Source organism: Ptychodera flava, chromosome 8 (genome assembly GCF_041260155.1).
Source record: "Ptychodera flava strain L36383 chromosome 8, AS_Pfla_20210202, whole genome shotgun sequence".
Classification (NCBI taxonomy): Eukaryota; Metazoa; Hemichordata; class Enteropneusta; family Ptychoderidae; genus Ptychodera; species Ptychodera flava.
The window spans coordinates 33036710-33064496 of NC_091935.1; the positions used below are offsets into that span (position 1 = coordinate 33036710).

A 27787-nucleotide genomic window follows, 5' to 3' on the forward strand; every position below is an offset into this window, starting at 1 on the left:
CGGACTGACGGAAACACACACTAGAAAGCATACACGGACAGACATTGTGGCTTCATTGGACACTGTTTTGTACTCTGGCCCACGAGCCAAAAAGGAAGCTTAATTTCGTTGATATTCATCTACCAGCTGATGTGAAACTAACATTTTCTGGAGGTTGAATCAGATAAATTCAGCTAATTTTAGGACAGAATAAACCTTTCTTGCAGTAATACTTGTTGAAGACAAAAATTCTCAGGAATAGCCTTTTTAGCTATCAAACTTCCCTAAACGGTTTAAGTCTTGAAATATAATGTTTATGAATATTTATAAGGATTCGTTCACTAAAAGCCCTGTATTCCCGATCTTCTAAATGCAAATTTTTCTGCCACTTGCTAATGCATGGGTAAGGAAAGGGATGTATTGAAGCAGAGTTTTACGGTGAAAATAGCCAATTTACTGGTTTCTGTGTGCCATTTTTGAATCGACGTATAGCAAAAATATATATTAAACACATAATGATACTTACTGTGGTGAAGTGTAGTGTGATATACTTTTTCATTGGTAGATATATTGATTGACTGGTGGTTTCCGTGTTATTCTCGTGTATACTGATTGATGTGTTGAATAGCTGAGCACTTTTTTGGGTTAACCTGCTTCAGGAATTATATCGACACTAATCAAAAATTCCGGTTCATTAGTAGGAACAATGTCTGGAACAAAATATATCAATAATCAAAAGGAAGTACACTGTGTAGAGAAGTATAAGTTGCCAATTGTTACTGGCCAGTTTCACTGTAATTCATTCTTGTGGTGAAAGTCATCCGGGTAATTGGGTGAAGGATAACATTAACACGTTGGTCTAGCCAGTGTATACATCCTGAAAAAGATTGGACATTGAACAGTTACTTTCTGATAGTTCGGCTGTTTAAACTTTGCCTCTCTGTTTATATAAAGTACATATACAGTCTGGACAACGCAGCTCAATAATAGTTCCAGTCTATTTTCCAGAGCACGAGGTAAATTTAAGCAAACTTATGTCTTCAGAAGATTGTGGATAGTGTACCGTTCGATATTGTACTCAATACCTGTCCGGTACTTGCAGTCATGGAAGCCCTATTATATAGTGTGCCAGTATATTTATTCGCTACGATAACAACATGATTCATACAAAATATCGGTGTTATTCAATTAATTTCCAAATAATAAGATGAACTAGAACAATAAGCATCGTCTGGATCGGAGACGAATGACAGCAGAGAAACTGCATTTTTCAGTGAGAAAATTGGATGAGGCGTATTACACAAATCACATTGCAGCATATTCCCTGGCCATACTGGGGTAAAAACATACGTTTGATTTTCCTCTGGCTTGAGAGCCACACTTAACAGTCTACTGCCCTCAACTTCGACCACTGACTGTTATTTGGTGCCTTTCTCTCATTCTGGCAACAAACGTTTCACCTGAAATTGTTATCAGGCAACAAGGCATGTGCTTCATCGTGAATGGGATGTGTGTTTAAAACACAATTGCAACACACAATATACGTGAGGTCACAGTCACTTAGCGACTGTGACTTCACGTATATTGTGACTGTCCTCGCTTACGGTTTGCCCTACAATGTACTGCAGTGGTGTTGTTTTTAGATGTTCAGAGCAAGACGCAGGAGCTGAACAGAAAAACATACGTAGCGCCTTCTTTGAAATCGCTTGACCTTTACACCGATTCTAGATGAGCACAGTTAAAATATAGTATGATAGTATGTTTACGTGGATTTGCAGGTCCATTGTATCTCATGTATGAAATAATTTAACGTTCACGGCTACATTTAAGGCACAACTCAATTTAAGGGTGTGTCACCAAACCTTTCTATCTTTCTGTCATTCTCGTATATAGGGCTAAATGATTCGATGCCCCACGTAGTATACTACGCTGAATACTACAACGAGACAACGTGCAAGTGGCATTTCAGAGTTAAAAATTGATATTCGTATGTTACCTTTCGCGTGGGAATTTGCGAGAAAGATGAAAGCCTGAATGAGTAAAACTTTTAAGGACTAGCGCACACAGTGAAAAGTGCGTGTTAACATCAGCCCTCATTCTCGCCTCTACACTCCGATGCTATTAGCAATTTGGCTGCATATCAAATACTTTGGAAGTGCGGAGTTGGAGATAAAATTTAGTAGTGCAGGGATGAAAAATGTTAGTCGCTTTTTTCGATATACTCTTTATTTTCAATTCAATTCAGTCTGCTCAACTTTTCCTCACGACAATCTATGAAATGTTGTTTACATAAGCCTCATGTTTTGATGCTGATTAAGATTTGCTCCCCAGACTTGTGTAAGTGTGGAGTCACTTCCAACACACATGTCAGACGGAATAGTGATCATTTTGGATTGTTGGTGTGGAAAATTAAAGCTTGAACTTCGATCGCGCTTAATGGGCAAGAGCGAAAGCAAAAGACTAAAGTGTAAAAATTCCCCTAACTATTATGCAAATATTGTAATCATAAATATTATTATAATGTTAATTCCAGTATTATACGATGTGAAAAACACTTCTGACCATATTTAAGCAGATCGATTGACGTGTACTGAAGAGGGAACAATGTAAACGGACCATTTAAGGGGCTTGATAATAATTTACAGTTTATATGAAACGAATTAGCCAGGTTTTGTGATATCTCACTAAAACAATCGTCCGGGTACGTGATGGTGAATCACGACTTTTGCCAGATAGGGATGAGTGAGTCACAATGATTAATGTCTTATTTACGTGGGGTGAGATGGCTACTTCCTACATATAGTTATTAAAACTGCACATTTTTCTGTTACGCGAATCATACCAGGCTATACTTACACGATGGCACATCCATGGCAATCCACGGCTGTGACCGCCGTCTATACCAGAAAGGCAGCGTGGTTGTGGACACTGTTACTTCTTTCTTGGACGGAGTGTTTGACGTTCACCCAAGCTCAAGGTACGTGGAGATGTCGATGTTGGAAATTTGGTAGCAAGTTTTGCAACTGTCTGTGTGCAGTTTATAACGAATTCCATCTCCGTGAAAATGACAGGTCCTATATCATTATTGTAAAGCTACTGTTTGGCCAGCAAGTCTCTGGGTATCAGGAAATATGATATCGCGTTGTTCAAACATACTGTAAAAAGTCTGTACTAAAATACTATGTACGATATACAGTGGCCATGCGAATTTTCATACATTTATCATAAGTTTTTATCGCTAGCTTTTACTACGAGAAAGGTTTTACAGGACTTGGATACACAGACTAAAACTATTCAGAAATAACAGAAATTTCATAGGAATTTCAAAGTAGCATAAAGATTAACAAGGCTGTATGTGCATATAGCTTTGTGTTGTTTGCAAAACTAGTTATATTGATATCAGATCAATCTTTGCGAAAGGTATAGTACTTCATTTGCAGGCTGCACTGTGAGTGAAAACGTCACCGAAAATTCGTCCGACGTACAACCAAATCTGTTGACAGATGTCGCCGAAAGTCAGACAAAATGGAACTATATCTAGGATATTGATGTAAATGTAATTGCGTGTGTTTACTAAAACATCTGATTCGCTTTGAAGTGCATTGGTTTTAATCAAATGATTTTTTAGATATCTCTCTTGAATTTGCCCTTCTGGCAACGACTTGCCGTTTGTTCTAGCATTGCTTTGCCCTAAAAGGCGACCACTCCACAAAATAAAAACGCCAACTGTCGAGGAAAAATCTCGAAAAGCATGGACAGCAGAAACTACAGATGATTCATTATGTGGAAAAACGAATCAATAGAAAGTATCATCGGAGGGATTGGCGAGGCCACAGAAAAAAAAACCAGTGGAACGTATTTTAGTTTCAATAGAGAGCAGTAAAACTGGGATCCCTCCAAAAACGCCATCATCCCATTAAATGAAAACTGGGACAAGCTTAAAAGCTTTGAGGTATAAGCAATTATCGAACGAGAGAGAGAGAGAGAGAGAGAGAGAGAGAGAGAGAGAGTGAATGTGTGTGTGAGAGAGAGAGAGAGATGAGGTTTCTTTCGAGCAAAATTTACGGAAGAGCATCTCTTCTTTTGAGTAAAAGATATTTTGAACGAACTGCTCGCTGAAATCTGACTTCTCTCTGCCTCATCTGCCTCTAGTCCATTCTCTTCCCATAACAGCTTCGATAATAGTCGTTTCAGCATTTTGTAAAGTTGTGACATTTCCGCAGATGAGAGAGAACATCTAATGCATTTGAATTGTGTACTCTGACATTCTTGTTCAAAAAAGTGTAACTGATCAACAGTCATTTTCTTAGAATGGATTACAAAGTACAAGTTTATAAACGTTATAACCTACACATCCGTTCTGTGTTTCAATTTAAACTGCATATACGTACTACTGGAACTTTTTTGATAACCGCTATAAATTTACAGATCAGTGTCTCCTATATGGATATAAATATCGAGGGTGGTCTGGATATTGAAACAGAATATTAGTTCAAGGCCTTCAAAAGTTAATACCGTTCATTTCTATAATATGGGTGTTACACACATTTCAGTTAAGTCATCACATCAGCTCCTCTACATGTTAATATCATGCATGACCAGACCCTCTCACAATTACACGTCAATGTCATTACCGTTTTATGGTCTTCCTTACGACAAATTACGAACAGAAAGCAAAGTTTACGTCAAACTGAATGACTGCTGTATCATATCCTTCTTTTCTGTGAATGTGCCCCCGCATAAATGTTCACATTGACGGTGTGAAATAAATAGGCTTGCACAGAACCATTATAAAATCTAGAAAATTACAGAACACAAGGAAAAACTGGATATTTGATGTACACTATTTCATGTCAATGTAAAGATATACCGAGTGAGTGGATAAGAGACCTTTTTACTTGAGTAAAATATCATTCAAACCGGTATGACTTATCGAAGTAATCGGTTCCTTATTGCTTCACGAACAACCTTACTAATTCTCAACAGAATGGCTCTATCCACGACTTAAAATCATTCTCAAATTACTTTGAGATAATCTGTTTCACTCCGTATTCGACCGTTCACCTTTAATATCACAGAACCTTTTTTGAAGCTTACTAATAATATCATATCACGTTACAACTTCAACGTTCATCATTATGGGTGGGGGGGGGTTAGGCAGAGTGGATTGTATCGCCAACTTCTCAATTTACAGTTTCATGGCTAAAATCAGTCACGTCATTTACGTGTAGCTCCCATCAGGGGGCGTCATAATCGTAAACATTGTCAGTTGTACTTTTTCTTTAATTAAATTTCGCTTTTTCTTTCTGTCGAAGAACAACTCATTAAGTGCAGAATAGAAGACCTTAAGACCATTACAAAATAATTTAGTGAGTTATGAAATCGGTCGACAATCACGCCACTCGTAATATGCATCGTTTTCCGTATAAACAAAACTGAAATCATGTTTCAGCTGCACTGCGTCGATGCTCCAACAAGTGCATTTTTCAAATTAAAAGTAAAAGTTTCTTCACAAAATGAAGTTTTCTCACAACTTCGTACACAAAAAGTCCCCTTGAATCGTCGTGACTGAAATATCTGAAAACTCTTAAAAATTCAGCTTCTCAGTAAACAGTAGCAAGAAGTTATTCTCTTTTTTCAGAACTTTGTACTCAGGCGATAAACATTTACTGAAACACGATTCCCCGGGAACGATTCCATCCTGAAATAGCTCAACAAATAAATACGCTTTTCCTTTCAGATCATTAGCCTGTCGTGAGATGTTGGCGCACCAATTTAATCCTTGATAATTTCAACACGGTATCTCATTAGGTAGTGTTTATGGATAAACAGCAGTGTGTGGTCAAATGATTACGAGTTGCAATTAAAGTGCTCGTGCAGTAAAAGGATAGGAGACTGCTGGGCTGGTTAGTCATGGCTCAAGTCTGTGATTTGTGAACGTGTGAGTGGGATGAACGCGATGATTTGTGTTCTGTTTTCATATGAAACGTGTGTGGGGGTTATGAATGCGATGAGTGGGCTGAATGCCACAGCGGAGTTTCACCCGAAATCTAACCCACTACTGCGCAGACTCAAAGTTAACGGGTTCGGTCGTTGAGAAAACCTGACCCTGGGCTGCCAAATTTCAAAAAAGTTTTATTAAAAAAGGAGAGACACAAGTAAAGCTGTTGCAAATCATTTTATTTTTGGAAAATTCACCGACATGAAATAAGTCTAACTGCTGGCAGAAAATACATAACTCTATTTGAAATACATGTATGACAGATATTGTGCCTCGATAAGAAAAGATTTAGAATTTTGCTCAAACTTTCCCTCTAGAAATATGTCTACAATTCAAAATCGAAGATAAAAACCATGGCTTGACACCCTGCAAATGCTTGTACCAGAGCCCAAGATTTACCAATACTTGAAATTCAAAGTGGCCGCCACCCCGGGGTTAACTGTATAGAGGAAAATAAAATTTTATATTTTCGGAAGAACACGGTAAAAAATTTTGTTACACCAAGACTTTTAAAAAAATCCCCTCAAATGTTAGATCAGACAAAAATTGTAAAATTTCGAGAGTCTGAATACGTGAACATACCCCGTGTTCTTACCGTAGTCTGAACACTCAAAGTCCAATTGCAAGAATGATTTCGCCGTATTCAGTTCATGTCGTTGTCATATTGTATGGTTGCCAGTTTTTCGTGCCTTCGTGTAGTTTGCTTCCAAAGACAATATCCCTTATTTTATGTCGACTCGGCCGTGATATATTACTGCCAATGAGCCATATTTCCGTCCCTCTAATATACCGCGCTGCTTCCGTCGTTTTGTACGTTCTTCCGCTTGCTGTTACCATAGCTTGCTCTGTATGTTTTAGAGATCTGTCACTTTGACGTCAAACGTTGATGTTTCGGCCATCATTGTAGTTATCTCTTTTAAATCACGGTCCCTCAACAAAGATGGCATAACATATATGTATCATACCATGCGCTATATTGCATAAGCTAACATTTATATCGTTGAATATGACAGAATTTAGAGACACAATTTCATTGTGCCATTAATATTTTTTCATAAATATTTCGCTGTCCATAGACATGCCCAATATACTTCAAGATTCAGTCGTTGACGTATCCTATCCCCAACCACCACTGAAGGCACATGCTTTTAGCGAACGCACACATAGTTATTGATTAATAGTTGCCTAAGGAAGTATGCACCTCGAACGTGAAAGACTTAAACTTTTGCTCAAACTTTCCTCAAAGAATATTTCAACCATTCTCTTTCAAAATCAAGAATAAAAATCGGGGCTCACTATGCAAATTTTGGAACTAGAGAAACAAATTACTCGAGATTTACCGATATTTCAAATTCAAAATTGCCGCCATCCCTGTGCTAACTCTATGGAGAAAAAAATAAAATTTTGATTTTCGAAAACCTAAACCGGTGAAAAATTTTCATACGCCAAGAGCTTTAAAACGAACCCCCACAAGTGCTAGATCAGAAAAGAATTCAAAAGGTTTGACAGTCCGAATATCTGTCCCCGAGGCGCCAAAAGGAATATGTACATCTAGTCGGTAATGTGCAATTTCAGTGGTTGGGAGAGGGCGGTGGGCAGCTTGTACTGTTGATGGGAGCGGGCAGACAGTTGGTACTGGAGGGCAATGTGCACCATAAATCAGTGGGAGGGCATATTTTCGGAATATGCCACCGGGAGGGCAGTTACGAACAACTCTGGTTTGCCGTCATTTTGTGGTCAAGGTCAAAAATATGTAAATTATAATATCACATGTTGTTTGATGATTTTGTGATATTAACGAAGCATGAAGCTTACTAAGGCTGTATGTGCATATAGCTTTGTGTTGTTTGCAAAACTAGTGATAGTGATATCAGATCAATCTCTGCGAAAGGTATAGTACATCATTTGCAGACTGCACTGTGAGTGAAAACGTCACCGAAAATTCATCAGACGTACAACCAAATCTGTTGAAAGATATCGCCGAAAGTCAGACAAAATGGAACTATATCAAGGAAATTGATGTAAATGTAATTGCATGCGTTTACTTAAACATCTTATTCGTTTTGAAGTGCATTGGTTTTAATCAAATGATTTTTAGATATCTATTTTGAATTTGCCCTTCTGGCAACAACTTGCCGTTTGTTCGAGCATTGCTTTGCCCTAAAAGGTGCCCACTCCACAAAATAAAAACGCCAACTGTCGCGGAAAAATCCCGAAAATAATCTTAAAAAGTAGAAACTACAGTTGATTCATTATTTGAAAACAACGAATCACAAGTAAATATCATCAGCGGGATTTGCGAGACCACAGAAAAAAAACCCAGTGTTTCGTATTTTAGTTGAAATAGAGAACAGTAAAACTTGGATCCCTCCAAAAACGCAATTATCCAATTAAATAAAAACTGGGACAAGTTTAAAAGCTTGAGAGAGAGAGAGAGAGAGAGAGAGAGAGAGAGAGAGAGAGAGAGAGAGAGAGAGAGAGAGACAGACAGACAGACAGACAGACAGACAGACAGACTATAGGGAAAAATTACGAGACTAGGGCGAGAAAGTGACGCTTTCTGGCATTGGTGAAAATCTCTTGTCATTCTCACTCCTACTGGTGAGAATTTTTGAATTCTCACTGGTGATCAGTGAGAAATCAACTCTAAAGTGAGATAATACATTGTCACCGATGAGAATGGAAATTCTCACCAAGCACGGTGAGAATGGTAATTTTTACAGTGAGAATCAACCAGACTCACCATTCATTGGTGAGAATCAGCCAGACTTGCTGTTCACTAGTGTGAATCAATCTGGTTAATTTTCACCAGTGAACAATTAGTCTGGTTGATTCTCTCCGAAAAAAATTACCATTCTCACAGTGCTTGGTGAGAATTTCCATTCTCGCCGGTGAGAATCTATTATCTCACCAAGGAAAGCATTTCTCATTGCTCACCGGTGAGAATTTTTGAATTCTCACTGGTTGCAGTGAGAATGACAAGAGATTCTCACCAATTGCGAGAAAGCGTCACTTTCTCGCCCTAGTCTCGCAATTTTTCCCTATAGTGATAGATGAGGTTTTTTCGAGCAAAATTTACGAAAGAGCATCTCTTCGTTTGAGTAAAAGATATTTTGAACAAACTGCTCGCCATAGTCTGACTTCTCTGCCCCATCTGCCTCTAGTCCATTCTCTTCCCATAACAGCTTCGATAATAGTCGTTTCAGCATTTTGTAAAGTTGTGACATTTGCGCAGATGAGAGAGAACATTTAATGCATTTGAATTGTGTACTCTGACATTCTTGATCAAAAAAGTTTAACTTATCAACGGTCATTTTCTTAGAATGGATTACAGAGTACAAGTTTATAAACATTATACTCTGCACATCCGTTCTGTGTTTCAATTTAAACTGCATACGGACTACCTGAACTTTTTTGATAACCGCTATAAATTTACAGATCAGTGTCTCCTATTTGGATATAAATAGCAAGGGTTGTCTGGATATGGAAACAGAATATTAGTTCAAGGCCTTCAAAAGTTAATACCGTTCATTTCTATATTATGGGTTTTACAGACATTCGCATAATGAAAACGTAAAGTCATCACATCGGCTCCTGTTACTTTTTTGATAACCGCTATAATTTACAGATCAGTGTCTCCTATTTGGATATAAATAGCAAGGGTTGTCTGGATATGGAAACAGAATATTAGTTCAAGGCCTTCAAAAGTTAATACCGTTCATTTCTATATTATGGGTGTTACAGACATTCGCATAATGAAAACGTTAAGTCATCACATCAGCTCCGCTACATGTTAATATCATGCATGATCAGACCCTCTCACAATCATGCGCCAATGTTATTACCGTTTTATGGTCTTCCTTACGACAAATTACGTACTGAAAGCAAAGTTGACGTCAAAGTGAATGACTGTATCATATCCTTCTTCTCTATGGATGTACCCCCGCATAAATGCTCACATTGACGGTGTGAAATCAATAGGCCTGTATAGAACCACAATAAAATCCAGAAAATAAAGTAAATTACCGAACACAAGGAAAAAGAGTTATTTGATGTCCGCTGTTTCATGTCAGTGTAAAGATATACAGAGTAAGTGATAAGAGACCTTTTTTCTTAAGTAAAATATCATTCAAACCAGGTATAACTTATCCCAGTAATCGGTTCCTTATCGCTTCACGAACACCCTTACTAATTCTCAACCGAATGGCTCTATCCCACATTATTACGACATAAAATCATTCTTTATTTAGTTTGAGATAATCTCTTTTATACTCCGTATTCCACCGTTCATCTTAAATATCACAGAACCTTTTTTGAAGCTTACTTATAATATCATATCACCTTACAACGTCAACGTTTGCCGTTAAGGGGGGCAGAGTGGATATTATCGCCGACTTCTCAATTTACAGTTTTTGACATTGATGGCTAAAATCATTCACGTCATTTCGACCCGTGTAGCTCCCATCAGGGGGCGTCATAATCTTAAACATTGTCAGTTGTACTTTTTTCTTTAATTAAATTTCGCTTTTTCTTTCTGTCGGAGAACAACTCATTAAATACAGAACAGATACCATTACAAAATAATTTGTGAGTTATGATATCGGACGACAATCACGCCACTCGTAATATGCATCGTTTTCCGTATAAACAAAACTGGAAACATGTTTCAGCTGCACTGCGTCGATGCTCCGACAAGTGCATTTTCAAATGAAAGTAAAATTTTTCCCCAAATGAAGTTTTCTCACAACTTCGTACACATAAAGTCATGAGTCGTCGTGACTGAAATCTCGGAAAACTATTAAAAACTCAGCTTCTCAGTAAACAGTACTACGAAGTCATCCCCTTTTTTCAGAACTTTTTACTCAGGCGATAAAAATCTACTGAAACACGATTCCCCAGGAACGATTCCATCCTTAAATAGCTCAACAAATAAATACGCTTTTCCTTTCAGATCATTAGCATGTCGTGAGATGTTGGCCCACCAATTTAATCCTTGATAATTTCAACAAGGTACCTCATTAGGAAGTGTTTATGGACAAACAACAGTGTGTGGTCAAAAGATTACGGGTTGCAGATAAAGTGCTCACGCAGTAGAAGGAGGAGAGGAGACTGCTTGGTAGACTTGGCTGAAGTCTGTGATTTGTGAACGTGTGAGTTGGATGAACGCAATGATTTGTGTTCTGTTTTCATATGAAACGTGTGTGGGGGTTATTAATGCGATGAGTGGGCTGAATGCCACAGCGGAGTTTCACCCGAAATCTACCCCACTACTACAACTGCGCAGACTCAAAGTTAACGAGTACGGTCGATGGGAAAACCTATCTTGGGCTGCCAAATTTCAAAAAAGTTGTTATTAAAGCTGTTGCAAATCATTTTATTTTTGAAAGATTCACCGACAGGAAATAAGTCTAACTGCTGGTAGAAAATACATATCTGTATTGGAATACATGTATGACAGATATTATTTCAGTAGTATTCGCCTCGATAGTAAAAGATGTAGAATTTCGCTCAAACTTTTCCTCTAGAAATATGCCAACATTTCAAAATCAAAGATAAAAACCAGGGTTCAACACCCTGCAAATGCTTGTACTAGAGAACAAAAATTACCCAAGATTTACCATTACTTGAAATTCAAATGGCCGCCACCCCATGGTTGACTGTATGGAGGAAAATAGACATTTTATATTTTCGATAGAACACGGTAAAAATTTTTATTACATCAAGAGTTTTAAAAAAGTCCCCTCAAATGTTAGATCAGACAAAATTGTAAAATTTCGAGAGTCTGAATACGTGAACTTCCTACATTCCCCCGTGTTTACCGTAGTCTGAACACTCAAAGTCCAATTGCAAGAATAATTTCGCCGTATTCAGTTCATGTCGTTGTCATATTGTTTGGTTGCCAGTTTTTCGTGCCTTCGTGTAGTTACAATATCCCTTATTTTATGTCGACTCGGCCGTGATATATTACTGCCAATGAGCCATATTTCCGCCCCTCTAATATACCGCGCTGCTTCCGTCGTTTTGTACGTTCTTCCGCTTGCTGTTACCATAGCTTGCTCTGTATGTTATAGAAATCTGTCACTTTGACGTCAAACGTTGATGTTTCGGCCATAATTGAGTTATCTGTTTTAAATCACGGTCCCTCAACAAAGATGGCATAACATATATGTATCATGCCATACGCTATATTGCATAAGCTAACATTTATATCGTTGAATATGACAGAATTTAGAGACACAATTTCATTGTGCCATTAGTATTTTTTCATAAATATTTCGCTGTCCAAAGACATGCCCAATTTACTTTAAGATTCAGTCGTTGACGTATCCTATCCCCAAACACCACTGAAGGCACATGCTTTTAGCGAACGCACACATAGTTATAGAATAATAGTTGCCTAAGGAAGTATGCACCTCGAACGTGAAAGACTTAAACTTTTGCTCAAACTTTCCTCAAAGAATATTTCAACCATTCTCTTTCAAAATCAAGAATAAAAATCGGGGCTCACTATGCAAATTTTGGAACTAGAGAAACAAATTACTCGAGATTTACCGATATTTCTAATTCAAATTGCCGCCATCCCTGTGCTAACTCTATGGAGAAAAAATAAAATTTTGATTTTCGAAAACTTTAACTGGTGAAAAGTTTTCATACGCCAAGAGCTTCAAAAACGAACCCCCACAAGTGCTAGATCAGAAAAGAATTCAAAGGTTTGACAGTCCGAATATCTGTCTCCGAGGCGCCATAAGGAATATGTATATCTAGTGGGTAATGTGCAATTTCAGTGGTTGGGAGAGGGCAGTGCGCAGCTTGTGCTGTTGATGGGAGCGGACAGACAGTTGGTACTGGAGGGCAGTGTGCATCATAATTCAGTTGGAGGGCATATTTTTGGAATATGCCACCGGGAGGGCAGTTACGAACAACTCTAGTTTGCCGTCATTTTTTTGTCAAGGTCAAAATATGTAAAATTATAATATCACATGTTGTTTGATGATTTTGTGATATTAACGAATCATAAAGCTTACTGAGGCTGTATGTGCATATAGCTTTGTGTTGTTTGAAAAACTAGTGATAGTGATATCAGATCAATCTCTGCGAAAGGTATAGTACATCATTTGCAGACTGCACTGTGAGTGAAAACGTCACCGAAAATTCATCAGACGTACAACCAAATCTGTTGAAAGATCTCGCCGAAAGTCAGACAAAATGGAATTATATCAAGGAAATTGATGTAAATGTAATTGCATGCATTTACTTAAACATCTGATTCGTTTGAAGTGCATTGGTTTTAATCAAATGATTCTTAGATATCTATTTTGAATTTGCCCTACTGGCAACGACTTCCCGTTTTTTCTAGCATTGCTTTGCCCTAAAGGTGACCACTCCACAAAATAAAAACGCCAACTGTCGCGGAAAAATCTCGCAAATCGTGAAAATTAGAAACTACAGTTGATTCATTATTTGAAAAAAACGAATCATAAGAAAATATCATCAGAGGGATTTGCGAGGCCACAGAAAAAAACCAGTGGAACGTATTTTAGTTGAAATAGAGAACAGTAAAACTTGGATCCCTCCAAAACGCAATTATCCCATTAAAGAAAAACTGGGACAAGTTTAAAAGCTTGAGAGAGAGAGAGAGAGAGAGAGAGAGAGAGAGGAGAGAGAGAGAGAGAGAGAGAGAGAGAGACAGACAGACAGACAGACAGACAGACAGACAGACAGACAGAGACAGATGAGTTTTTTCGAGCAAAATTTACGAAAGTTTGAGTAAAAGATATTTTGAACAAACTGCTCGTCATATTCTGACTTCTCTGCCCCATCTGCCTCTAGTCCATTCTCTTCCCATAACAGCTTCGATAATAGTCGTTTCAGCATTTGTAAAGTTGTGACATTTCCGCAGATGAGAGAAAACATTTAATGCATTTGAATACAAGTTTATAAACGTTATAATCTACACATCCGTTCTGTGTTTCAATTTAAACTGCATACGGACTACTGGAACGATTTTGATAACCGCTATAAATTTACAGATCAGTGTCTTCTATTTGGATATAAATAGCAAAGAGTGTCTGGATATGGAAACAGAATATTAGTTCAAGGCCTTCAAAAGTTAATACCGTTCATTTCTATATTAAGGGTGTTACAGACATTCGCATAATGAAAACGTTAAGTCATCACATCAGCTCCGCTACATGTTAATATCATGCATGATCAGACCCTCTCACAATCATGCGCCAATGTTATTACCGTTTTATGGTCTTCCTTACGACAAATTACGTACTGAAAGCAAAGTTGACGTCAAAGTGAATGACTGTATCATATTCTTCTTCTCTATGAATGCACCCCTTCATAAATGCTCACATTGACGGTGTGAAATCAATAGGCCTGCATAGAACCACAATAAAATCTAGAAAATAAAGTAAATTACCGAACACAAGGAAAAACTAGTTATTTGATGTCCACTGTTTCATGTCAGTGTAAAGATATACAGAGTGAGTGATAAGAGACCTTTTTTCTTAAGTAAAATATCATTCAAACCAGGTATAACTTATCCAAGTAATCGGTTCCTTATCGCTTCACGAACACCCTTACTAATTCTCAACCGAATGGCTCTATCCCACATTATTACGACATAAAATCATTCTTTATTTAGTTTGAGATAATCTCTTTTATACTCCGTATTCCACCGTTCATCTTAAATATCACAGAACCTTTTTTGAAGCTTACTTATAATATCATATCACTTTACAACGTCAACGTTTACCATTAAGGGGGGGGCAGAGTGGATATTATCGCCGACTTCTCAATTTACAGTTTTTGACATTGATGGCTAAAATCATTCACGTCATTTGGACCCGTGTAGCTCCCTTCAGGGGGCGTCATAATCGTAAACATTGTCAGTTGTACTTTTTCTTTAATTAAATTTCGCTTTTTCTTTCTGTCGAAAAACAACTCATTAAGTACAGAATAGAAGACCATTACAAAATAATTTGTGAGTTATGATATCGGACGACAATCACGCCACTCGCAATATGCATCGTTTTCCGTATAAACAAAACTGAAAACATGTTTCAGCTGCACTGCGTCGATGCTCCGACAAGTGCATTTTCAAATGAAAGTAATTTTTTTCCCCCAAATGAAGTTTTCTCACAACTTCGTACACATAAAGTCATGAATCGTCGTGACTGAAATCTCGGAAAACTATTAAAAACTCAGCTTCTCAGTAAACAGTACTAAGAAGTCATCCTCTTTTTTCAGAACTTTTTACTCAGGCGATAAACATCTACTGAAACACGATTCCCCGGGAACGATTCCATCCTGAAATAGCTCAACAAATAAATACGCTTTTCCTTTCAGATCATTAGCATGTCGTGAGATGTTGGCCCATCGATTTAATCCTTGATAATTTCAACAAGGTACCTCATTAGGAAGTGTTTATGGACAAACAACAGTGTGTGGTCAAAAGATTACGGGTTGCAGATAAAGTGCTCACGCAGTAGAAAGAGAGGAGACTGCTTGTTAGACTTAGCTCAACTCTGTGATTTGTGAGCGTGTGAGTTGGATGAACGCGATGATTTGTGTTCTGTTTTCATATGAAACGTGTGTGGGGGTGATGAATGCGATGAGTGGGCTGAATGCCACAGCAGAGTTTCACCCGAAATCTACCCCACTACTACTACTGCGCAGACTCGAAGTTAACGAGTACGGTCGATGGGAAAACCTGTCTTGGGCTGCCAAATTTCAAAACAGTTGTTATTAAAGCTGTTGCAAATCATTTTATTTTTGAAAGATTCACCGACATGAAATAAGTCTAACTGCTGGTAGAAAATACATATCTATGACAGATATTATTTCAGTAGTATGCGCCTCTATAGTAAAAGAATTAGAATTTTGCTCAAACTTTTCCTCTAGAAATATGCCAACAACTCAAAATCAAAGATAAAAACCAGGGTTCGACACCCTGCAAATGCTTGTACTAGAGAACAAAAATTAGCCAAGATTTACCAATCCTTGAAATTCAAAATGGCTGCCACCTCGGGGTTAACTGTATGGAGGAAAATAAAAATTTTATATTTTCGATGGAACACGGTAAAAATTTTTGTTACATCAAGAGTTTTAAAAAAATCCCCTCAAATGTTAGATCAGACAAAAATTGTAAAAGTTCGAGAGTCTGAATACGTGAACTTCCTACATTCCCCCGTGTTCTTACCGTAGTCTGAACACTCAAAGTCCAATTGCAAGAATAATTTCGCCGTATTCAGTTCATGTCGTTGTCATATTGTTTGGTTGCCAGTTTTTCGTGCCTTCGTGTAGTTTGCTTCCAAAGACAATATCCCTTATTTTATGTCGACTCGGCCGTGATATATTACTGCCAATGAGCCATATTTCCGCCCCTCTAATATACCGCGCTGCTTCCGTCGTTTTGTACGTTCTTCCGCTTGCTGTTACCATAGCTTGCTCTGTATGTTTTAGAGATCTGTCACTTTGACGTCAAACGTTGATGTTTCGGCCATCATTGTAGTTATCTCTTTTAAATCACGGTCCCTCAACAAAGATGGCATAACATATATGTATCATACCATGCGCTATATTGCATAAGCTAACATTTATATCGTTGAATATGACAGAATTTAGAGACACAATTTCATTGTGCCATTAATATTTTTTCATAAATATTTCGCTGTCCATAGACATGCCCAATTTACTCTAATATTCAGTCGTTGACGTATCCTATCCCCAGCCACCACTGAAGGCACATGCTTTTAGCGAACGCACACATAGTTATAGATTAATAGTTGCCTAAGGAAGTATGCACCTCGAACGTGAAAGACTTAAACTTTTGCTCAAACTTTCCTCAAAGCCGAATATTTCAACCATTCTCTTTCAAAATCAAGAATAAAAATCGGGGCTCACTATGCAAATTTTGGAACTAGAGAAACAAATTACTCGAGATTTACCGATATTTCAAATTCAAAAGGGCCGCCATCCCTGTGCTAACTCTATGGAGAAAAAATAAAATTTTCGATTTTCAAAAACCTAAACCGGTGAAGAGTTATCATACGCCAAGAGCTTTAAAACGAACCCCCACAAATGGTAGATCAGAAAAGAATTCAAAAAGTTTGACAGTCCGAACATCTACCTTAAATGAAATGTACCATAATGAATATTTACATCTAGTGGGTAATGTGCAATTTTAGTGGTTGGGAGAAGGCAGTGGGCAGCTTGTACTGTTTATGGAAGCGGGCAGACAGTTGGTACTGGAGGGCAGTGTGCATCATAATTCAGTGGGAGGGCATATTTTCGGAATATGCCAGTGGGGGTTTGCCGTCATTTTTAGGTCAAGGTCAAAAATATGTAAAATTATAATATCACATGTTGTTTGATGATTTTGTGATATTAACTAAATTAACCACTTGGTGGCACGTGCAATATGGTGTAAATAAACTCAACCGTACAACATAGTTGGTTGAAAACAAGGTTGTGTTTGCGTTGAAATTGGCGGAGGCGCATACACGAACGAGTCTTTCTGCCATGGAATTCAATGCCTAAACTCTTACCTTTGCGGATTCGTAGCTCATTTGAGAGCAGTTACCCTCCTGACGTCGGGTTTTTGGCCTCAACCTATGTGCTCAGGCACTAATACAACACGTTTTGTTCTATTTCTGAATAGATGTAACAGGTATCTCCCATCAACCGGCGAATCTCTTCTACGCATGTCCGAATCTGAACTGCAGCGTCAGCTGGGAGCATCCAATCGGCGCATCTAACGATAGCTGTGTCTATTTCACGGAGTATCAAGAGTATGTACTTTTTACCATTCATTGTCTTTAGATGTTAAATGCACAGCTCCTATTGTCTTCGTTTCGTGATAAATGATCGTAATATACAATTTATTTTAGTGACATTAACGATGCATTCACATATACTGGTTAAAGGGTCTCTATGAATCACGATTTTAATCTTAATTTACTTACGACATTCCCCTCCTTAATACCCACAAAGGCATTTCGAACCCCCTCTATATGATCAAAAGTATTCATATCCCTAATTATATGGACAAATATTTATTTAGTCAACAATATTTAACAAAAAAGTTGACACATTTTTTATGCTGTATGGAGCTAGCAAGAACCTGTAATTGACACATTTAATACTGAGAAATATTTAATTTGGGGAGAGCATATCTACAGTTTTAGCTTCTGTACTCTGTTACAAGGTCTACTTATTGTTTTTCTTCAGAAAATCCAATTGCATTCATACCATTTTACATTTTTTCAAACTAAAAGTCATAAAATGCTATAAACTGATTCCAGAGTTTGTTTGATTATCATTAGCATTAGAGCCATTTGATTACATGACAATGAGTTTTATATTACCCTTCCAAACTTTGGCATCTGAAATTGTTAAAAAATAACCATAATATTTTTGGATCCCCGTTTACCAAGTCCTAACCGTTCAAATCCCCCTCTACTACCTAAGAAATTTCAAAAACTCCCATGGACTCTCCCCGTTACCCAGTATTTGTGAATGCAACATTGTAACTGGCTGTGCTAACAGTTACCAAAAGCTCATTACCATTGAATGTATCACGATTTCAGATTTGCCGTGCTAATTCGACATCCTAATGAATGGATACCCAAACCGGAATGCAGCAATACCACTGTAACTTCTTGTAACTTTGGAGCAGACTTCTCAAGCGTTATTGGCACTTGGGTTGTCAGAATTAGGACTCTCGTAGAGGGACAAGCCGACTTGAGTGCACCAAGCGAAGTTTCCATTAATCCATATTTCGAGGGTACGTGTACATCGATCTATTCATATTCACGAACATACACAGGAAATTTTAACTCACCACATCGAAGCAGAACTTTTCCCCTTTCCCTTTATTACCATGTTACTTTTGAGAAGGACAGCCCCTTCAGTTTAAATATTTGTAAAGGGTGTACCTAGCACTGAGTAGACAAGTCATGAAATGGGAAAAATTGCATTCTGTTACCACCTCAAATTTTGAATTACATATTCAACTGTATATAGTCCAAAGCAAGGGACCCTTGGCCGTTTGGCAAATGGTCTCCTGCACTGCCTTTAGAATAAATAGTCCCTTGTTTATGGATTATGTTTCTATAACATGCGCCAGTTACAATATCTACTCCAAATGCCTGCGTTTATTTGCAAATGACAATCACTGTAGTTTTATTTCCATGATAGACGACAATCCGTTAAAATAGCACGATTTTTATCATCGAACGACGCATTGATTTAGATCACAGTTATGCATAATTCTCTAAATACAGTATTTCCTGTGTAAAACATGAAATTCCTTAAATCTTGGATACGTCTATTTGAAAATACTTCGTCAAATAATGGCTAAGCGGAGCGCTACGCCATCACAACATTACCGCGGAATCCCATAGGAAGTGCGACGATCGATATATGAGGAATGAAATAAATGAAGTCTTTGATTTTGGTAAACTTAAAGAAGTAATATAGCACCTCCTGTGGAGTTATATCGTCTTCCGAGTTAACTTTATTTATCAAGTATAGAGACAAGATATCCAAAGTTTCAAGTTTACAGATAAGTCACAAATGACTATAGGCACACACTGGCACAGTTCGTGCTCATATACTGCACACTGATCAATAAATCAATGAAGTATTGCCTGAACCATGCGTTAAGACACAAGTAGTGATTTGTTTTAGCAAAGATTTGTTAACTGTCCCTTTTTGAATGATTTTTAAGTATCTGAGGAAACAAGTAGATTGCCGACTACTAGGCAGCGATGAAGATGCATAATGATATAATTTAATCCCAAGAACTTAAAACATCTGCCGTGTCAGTGGGTAAAATCATAAATAAAAACATAATTTTGCTGAGTTAGCATGAAATTTACCACATTGACACCATTCCCAGAACACATTTCCGAATCGTGGTTTTCGTACCCAACATATAGTCTGAATATTTTCAGACGTTACAATGACTTATCCTTGTAATTTAACATGAAGCTCCCCAACATTACATATGTAACCAAACTCATAAGTAGGCTTCTACCCCGAGGTTCAAGTAAATTCCACACATTTTCGTCGATTACATACCTACTTCATGAAGTCAGTCTTGCGTCAGAGCCATGGTGGCTTTCCTAAATTTACCAGCACAAATTGAAATTTATTGAATGGGATGCATACATTGAACCCTTAGTGTCATATCTCCACAGCTACACTTGGACCACCAAACATTACAAGTGTTGACACCACCAGTCGGACTATTCATATAAGATGGGATTCACCTCTCACACCTTTTTACTCTGGTAGTGTGCAACTGCGGATGAGGGACTTTTATCCGATTGATTACAACATGACACACGGGCAAGTGTCAGGTCACACAGACACAGACAGAGTAAGTTAACATGCCGTTGGACTTTCACTTTTGTAGCATGTACACTTCTATAAGGTTTTTATAATTTAGTTTGTTTTAATGTTTTTTGACACTTATTCTCTTTACGTAATTTTATCATCTTTAATGTCAGTAAAAGCGATGCTTTTTAAAGGGACCTATCAGACTATTTTATCATGGTGAAATACCAAAGGAACTCAAGCTGGTAAACTTGGCGTAAAATCTTGTGTTAGCGCGCCTACGTATTTCCTTTAAAATAAATTCACTAATTAGATTAAAAAGCCTTTCAATTTAGATTTGTCGTACAAAGGTAGGTAAAGAAATTAGATCGATTTACCTTGCCACTTTTTGTTTTTGAATATTTCAGCTGTCACAAAATTTGAATGGAATGGAATACGTCTTTTTAGACAGTAAAAATGGTATCGTACCATGGAGCACATATGAGATATCATTGCAAGGTCAAATCAACATGGAGTATGGAATCTCGGTGAAGCTGACAGTTACAACAGACGAAGAAGGTAGGCAATAGTTAAATAATAATACACGCTAGGAAGGGTAAGATACACTTATTGACTGGCCATGAGGGCAACAGCATACGTCTGTACCCTGAGGGACTGTGAGTAACCCCCTAAAACAGACTGTTTCCCTCGGCCGACGGCCTTTGGCCTCGGGAAAATCTGTTTTTAGGGGTGACTCAGAGCCCCGAGGGGTTAAGAACGTATGCTGTTGCCCTCATGGCCAGTCAATATGTGTTTTATAACACACCTCATCCACAGTCATGCATAAGAACGTACCATACACAAAGTTTGTCGCATGTAAGATGTTGGAATGGTTCGGCAAGAATTTTTTTCCGACAGAGTCGCAATACCTCTGCAGAACGTTCAATGCACCTTTGATTATCGTTTTTCGTCCGTTCGAGTCCTTGTTGGCAAGCAGAGCGTTCTGTTCTTCTTCAGAAAGTAGGATAAACCGAAAAATTTCTCGACTATCGTTTCGCTCAACCGCAGACGACATTGTTTACATTCCAGTTGGCGCATGCGCCAGTGTCGTTTTTGACGTCAGCGGGCATCATTTTTCGGAACTGATGCCTTGCGGGCAACAGTTCCGACAAATGATGCCTGATGACGCCGTTTACGTGGATCAGCTAAAAAAGAACGCATCCCACGTGACTATCAATTGACGAATTAGAACACAGACTGCGGCGGATGAGGTGTGTTATAACACGATTTGTTGCCCACCCGAGGGTTGGTGCTCATGAAGGTAATATTGGTGATGCCCGAGCCGAACGCAAGGATATCATCAATATTACCGTCATGATCAACAGCCTTTACACCGAACAAACACTTTCGTTTTCGAAACTTTGTTTAGAATGCAGCGAAGTGTCGATCGAGACGCGCCACAGTGAAACAGTCCATTTGTTGTTCCATCGCGACGCTAGGCCTACATGAAGTTGACGGTCAACTTAAATTAACGTCTAAAACGATGACAGTGTTGTTGAAACTTTTCTCGTATAATGTATAATGTACTAAAATTCGTCTAATGAGAGTTAAGCTAATTTCTTGTACCTTTTCAAAAGTCACTGCTCCACAGAAAATACCAAGCGAATGTACGCGATGATGTGTTATGCGCAGAAGCGACGCGCGGTATTCCAGAACGTGCTAGAGGCCGGGCTATATATCAGTGCACGCGACAGGGCAACATCAGCGCACGTAACAGGGCTATATCACATAAGTCACGTTCTATAACTTTTTGTTCTATATCAAGTGAGCGAGGCTCAGCCAATCACAGTAACTGAATAATACGTGAGGTGTAATAACAAAAACTTACTGTACAACGAAACTCCATATTAGGTTACAGACGGAAGTGTATAATAATATGACATATTCATGGCTCGAAGATCATATCCTGATAACGACATTCTTCATGTCAACATCCTTACGTTCTGTCAATGTTCACTGTAAAAGTAGGCCTATTTGAACGTCACAATAGTTCCTATACAATACTTGCATTTTGTAAAGTAAACAAATCAAATTTGCCGCTCAGCTTTCGATGGTACAGAAATCGAAATGTGATCATCTTTGAGGAACGAGTATATTTGTGACTAAATGCTGACACAGTGACAGTATGTTAAATCTCGTGTAGTTTTCCTTTGCAGCAACCATTTAAATATTTGTGAGCTTTAAACACTTCGACAAATATTTTCGACATAATTAGGCATATCTTGTGCCTGGTTAGTGATGTAACAGTGTGACGTCTTGCGCGTCCCCTGTTGCCCTGGAGTTGGAGACTGTCTTTGTATCAACAAACGACTCGGAGATGTCAACGACTCTATAACGGTATATATTTATACCTCGAAGCCTGCTAGACCGTGCATTGCGAACGGTAGAATGTTTGCTAGAGCTTTGTCGAAAAAGTTACACGAACTTAAAATAGCAAGAGTCAACTTATTAATATTCCTGTAATATAGTTGTTCCTCAAAATATCCTTGTTCCGCAATGCCCTTAATACTTTATTTTGTGAGATCGTAGGCGGACAGCGGTAGCCATTTTGTTAGTTTATTTGTTTGCTTTCAAGCATCAAATGTAGTTCGGAAACACTCCAGTACTGGTGATGTTTATCATGCATATCTCAGCTTTTACTTTAAAATATCATGGCTGATACCATTAGGCAAACGTCACAAGTGTCGAGCGATATGCACATGGGTTTATGATACTACCCAATATCACATGTTCCTTGTCAAATTTTTCCCTTTACCTTCTGTGAAAAACGTTTGACATCTTCTCGTGATGAATTGACGTAATTTGGTGTTGCGGCATAACTATTGCTGTTACAGTAACATATCATTGCATTGCGCGTCAAGACATTGCACATGTTTGTCTTTAGGCTGCGTTCACAAAAACCAGTTAGGGTAGCTTGAGGAATTCAGGGGGATTCGAAAATTTAGGGGAAGTAGGGGGGAATTGAAAGTTTTGCTCTGCCTATAGGGGACCTGAATATTTTTTGGTTCCCCTTTACGATTCCAAGGTTTCATGGGTAATTAAATGAAAATGTTCTAATGTTAGTGATAATTAAACAAAACTAGAACATTTTGTCGCATTTCATTACGTTTGTCTCGAAAAAATCTTAAAGTGTATGAATTTTCGTGAAAAACAGACAAGTAGGCCTAATATCGGGGCAGACGCTGCAACTGTTGATAATTTTTTAACATTTCTGTGCAGTACATCAAATACAGTTTCTTGCTGTCTCCCTACAGCATGTTGAAACACACAATATGAAGTTTGTCGACGAAAGCCTGCATATATGAATGTCAGAGTCCAGACTGAAAGTCATAAGTCAATGATACAAATGCGGGGTACATATTCACAGGCTGTGTTGGCAAGCTGAATACTGGAGAGTTCAACACGGTGTAGGAAGTACAGAACAAGAATGCATGTTGTATAAACTGAACAAAATTATTGTCAAAATTATTAATACAGCTACTGCCCTGCTACTGCCTACAAGCAGTGTCACTGTCACTGCATACTGGCAGTGACAGAGATAGCTCTGACTATGAAGTACTGAGCTGCAGAAGAGTTCGGGTCATGTGATGCTCATGACAGTGAAACATACTTGTACACAAGATCAGGCCAGAAAGCAGCACATGGAAGACCTGGAGACTTGAAATTATCAGAAATTTTTGAATTCTGGCGAATGAGAATAATCACATATTAAAGAAAAAAAATTGGGTCACATGCTTGATTTTCTAAATTTTCACATTCTCATCATAATATAACACAAAAGTAAAACTTTGTACAGTAAAGACTCTAATTTAAATAGAAAAAAATGTGTGAAATGGAATTATTTTAATTTTACCAAATTTACCATTATTACATCAAAATTTCAGAGATCAAAACCTTTATTTGATGGAATATTTTAACCTTCCAGTATTGTCAATTTTGTAAAAATTATAAGTAGCATCTAGTGTAGCCAGAAATTCACAATTTGCATACTCTCATGATCGCCATTTGTGTGCTCTTCAGGGTGCCATTGGCCTAGCCAAATCGAGTAGAATTTAGTCGGCTTTGACTGATAAATCCAAAAATCGCACTTGTTTAAACTGAATAAATTTAAGAACTAGCTTCAGGAATATGGCTCTACAAACTGCTAATAACAGGTAGTGTTGAACATCTACGAGCAGAACTGTCCAATACATGTTTATTTTTTCCCCAATAAATATGCGGCTACATGACAAATTGGGGGGGGATGCTTGAAAAATTTTGATCGTATAGACGGGGGATTTGAAAATTTTTGAGGGTATTGAGGGGGGTCTGAAAAAATAAGATTTCAATCGCGATTGCTCCAGCCCCCGCCCCAACCGTTATTTGTGAACGCAGCCTTAGTACAATAGTTTCGGTTACAAATATTCCAATCACTCATAAAAACATTGGGAAAATCTGCCTAGTCTTTATTCATTTTGATAGTCCCTCGGAGAGGTGTTAATGTGTATGAAGAAGAACAATCACACGATTGCAGCGTATCTACCAATGCCAGAAATGTTTCCTTGGCATGGACGGTAAATATGTTCGATTTCCTTGGACATTTACGTGTATGTATGTATGTATGTATGTATGTATGTATGTATGTATGTATGTATGTATGTATGTATGTGTGTGTGTGTGTGTGTGTATGTATGTATGTATGTATGTATGTATGTATGTATGTATGTATGTATGTGTGCGTGCGTGCGTGCGTGCGTGCGTGCGTGCGTCTATCTAACTAGCTATCTATCTGTCTATCTGTCTGTTATCTACGTATCTATGTATCTATCTATGTATGCATGTGTATGTATAGACGGTTGAATGCATCATCAATATATAAATGTATGCAGTATTTGACTGCCTTGTACATTTAAGTTGCGTTATTCATAATGATGCAATTCGCATTATTCGCATTATTTTATCTCAATCGCTGCTGTTTTAGTGGCTCTAGATATTTCGAATATGTTGCATCAGTTATTAAGCAAATAATCATCGGTTTCACTTGAACAGGCCCCTGAACGAGAACATTGGTATGGTCTTCTTACGAAATATGTGGTTCGTTATTGGTGCTCAGATAACAATGACAACGTGACTGAAATCAACATTGGCATCAACACTATGTCTGTTGTACTACACAATGTATCCAGATGGTGTGAATATGGTGTTGAAGTGCACATCTGTAACTCGGCAGGCTGCACTCGCAACGAAAACCAATTCCATATTGCTGCGCATGAAGTAGGTATGTCTAGAATTACCTACTTGCGCCAGATATACAGACGAAGATTTGTAAAATTAACATGCGTACCGATATGGTCATTGTTTGCAAACAGGGTACGTCTTGATAGAAACTGTTATCTTTATTGATTTTGCCATGTTATTAAAGGCAATACGCAAAGTTCTCAGAAACAATATACGCCAACAGTGTGTTTCAAGAGAGATGCCTGAGACTCACGTTTTGTGAATTGTGACTGCCGGTCAGTCAGTGCCATTTTCCAACGTTTTTCTGTGCAATTTATTCTTAACTTTTTAGAGTAATCTCTTCAGCGATTTTCTCTGATCTTTGTCGAACAAAAGCGGCATGCTAACAGAAAATTAAGAACGTCACAACATTTGAAAATGAACTTGCCATCCAAAGTTAGTCACAGAGCAATGCTCATCCCATTCTATCTTACAGCTAGAGATGCACCAGTTGAAATCAACGGCAACGCAAAATCAGCAACAACCGTTTCAGTATCTTGGCGACGTCCTGCGAACAACGAATGTATTGACAGCTATTCTCTGACATTCGAAAAAGTATCAGGTACTACACATGAAGGATCTCTGCAAATATCGGCATTAGCTGATCATATTGAGACTGCACTTACACTGAAACCAGATACTGTCTACGTAGTTTCTGTTTCTGCAAATATACATAATGGTTTCCAAAGCACTATTACAGGGTTGCCGACATTTGTGACACATAAAAGCATGTCCGATGGAAATATGTATGTCAGGCTTGATTAAGTTTTCATGGAACTTGTGATACTTTGGCTTTTCAAATAAGTAATGCATTCTAGTTAAAGGCATAAAGTCACTAGTAATCTAAATATGCCCATATATGGTCAAAGGGACGTTCCTTGGTATTCAAAATGCCCATGTGAGGGCGCTGTTTTTAAAAAGCGGTCATCCGCTTCATATCTGTGATCGGTTAGATTTTCTCTTTCCATGGTAACTGCGGCAAAAATTGGATGAGGTGATAGTATACCTTTAATATACTTTAATTTCCGTGAATAAAATTGCCATTTAATTAGAATATGAGCTTTCAATACTAGTACTTTATCCCTCAAACATTGATATCAAATTCAAGAACTGTAATGTCATCAACATTTTATACTTATTTTAGGAGACGGCCGATTCGGAAAGGAAAAGTTTCAGAACTCGGTACCATACATGCAGGTCAAATATTCCTCCTCATTTGTTGTCTCTGCCATAGACGGTAAATACTAATAATTAAGGTAAAGCGCGCCTCGGGGACAGATATTCGGACTATCAAATTTCTAGCTCTTGGAAAAAGAAAAACGTTCACCGTCTTACTTTTTCAAAAACACAAAATTCAATTTTCCCCAATAGAGTTGAGACCAATGATGGCGGCCATTTTGAATTGCAATTATCGGTAAATATTCGGTAATTTGTTTCGCTTGTTTCAAACTTTGCATGGTGACCCCTGATGTTTATTGTTGATTTGGTACGAGGGTGGATAAAAGTGTAATTTAGGAAGGCGCTAGGTTCCTTAAGGTTTGCAGCCATTTTTCTTCTAGCTCAAAATAGGGTGCACTAATTCACCCCCATAATAACGGTTTTAACAATATGAATACAATTAATACGTAATTCAATTGCAATGCACCGTGACTGAGTTCAACATACCATTTATACAGAATGAAATTGTTAGCTATTTGGTATTTCTTTGAGTCAGGAGTCCCAGTCCTTCATCTCTGTGACATGATATTGGAGGACAAGACAAATCATGCTTGTTTCAGGTGTTCAAATCGATATCACTTAGCTTTGAGCCTGACCATCCAACACTTACTTTAAAATTTGCAGACACCACCCTACATATTTGACATTTCAGATATTTGCAAATTTACAAACACGACCGGCACTTTTTACATTATTTTTCATTATACTCGAAAATTTACAAACTTACAGGTGTGTTTCTTATTTAGGTTGGAACGATTCCTTCGAAAAATATAGGTTGCAATGTGTTTTACTTGATAATTAGTATATACATTACTTTTTCCTGTAATTTTTCTGTAATGCTATTATGTGGAGTGTGAGAAATAAAGTGCGCGGGCATCACAGTGCACGCGTAGAAAAGACAACACGCAGTCCTGGATTATCTGTATTTTCACTATGTATCAG

The 27787-nt window shown here is 37.9% G+C and overlaps 1 protein-coding gene across 2 annotated transcripts; it reads left to right on the forward strand.

Annotated features, from left to right (window-relative positions):
* The first annotated feature begins 2741 nt into the window (after positions 1-2741).
* LOC139139110 (cell adhesion molecule DSCAM-like) lies at positions 2742-27747 on the forward strand. 2 transcript variants are annotated; one of them, XM_070707890.1, is made up of 8 exons: positions 2742-2956; positions 17652-17781; positions 18580-18776; positions 20194-20375; positions 20740-20890; positions 24833-24924; positions 25400-25628; positions 26064-27747. In XM_070707890.1, the coding sequence occupies exons 1-8, from the start codon at positions 2839-2841 to the stop codon at positions 26390-26392; spliced, it is 1428 nt and encodes a 475-aa protein (XP_070563991.1). In that variant the 5' UTR covers positions 2742-2838; the 3' UTR covers positions 26393-27747. The 2 variants fall into 2 exon arrangements, with proteins under 2 accessions (XP_070563991.1, XP_070563992.1); XM_070707891.1 differs by having other exon boundaries at positions 2770-2956; positions 25400-25624; positions 26064-26290.
* The last annotated feature ends 40 nt before the right edge of the window (positions 27748-27787 follow it).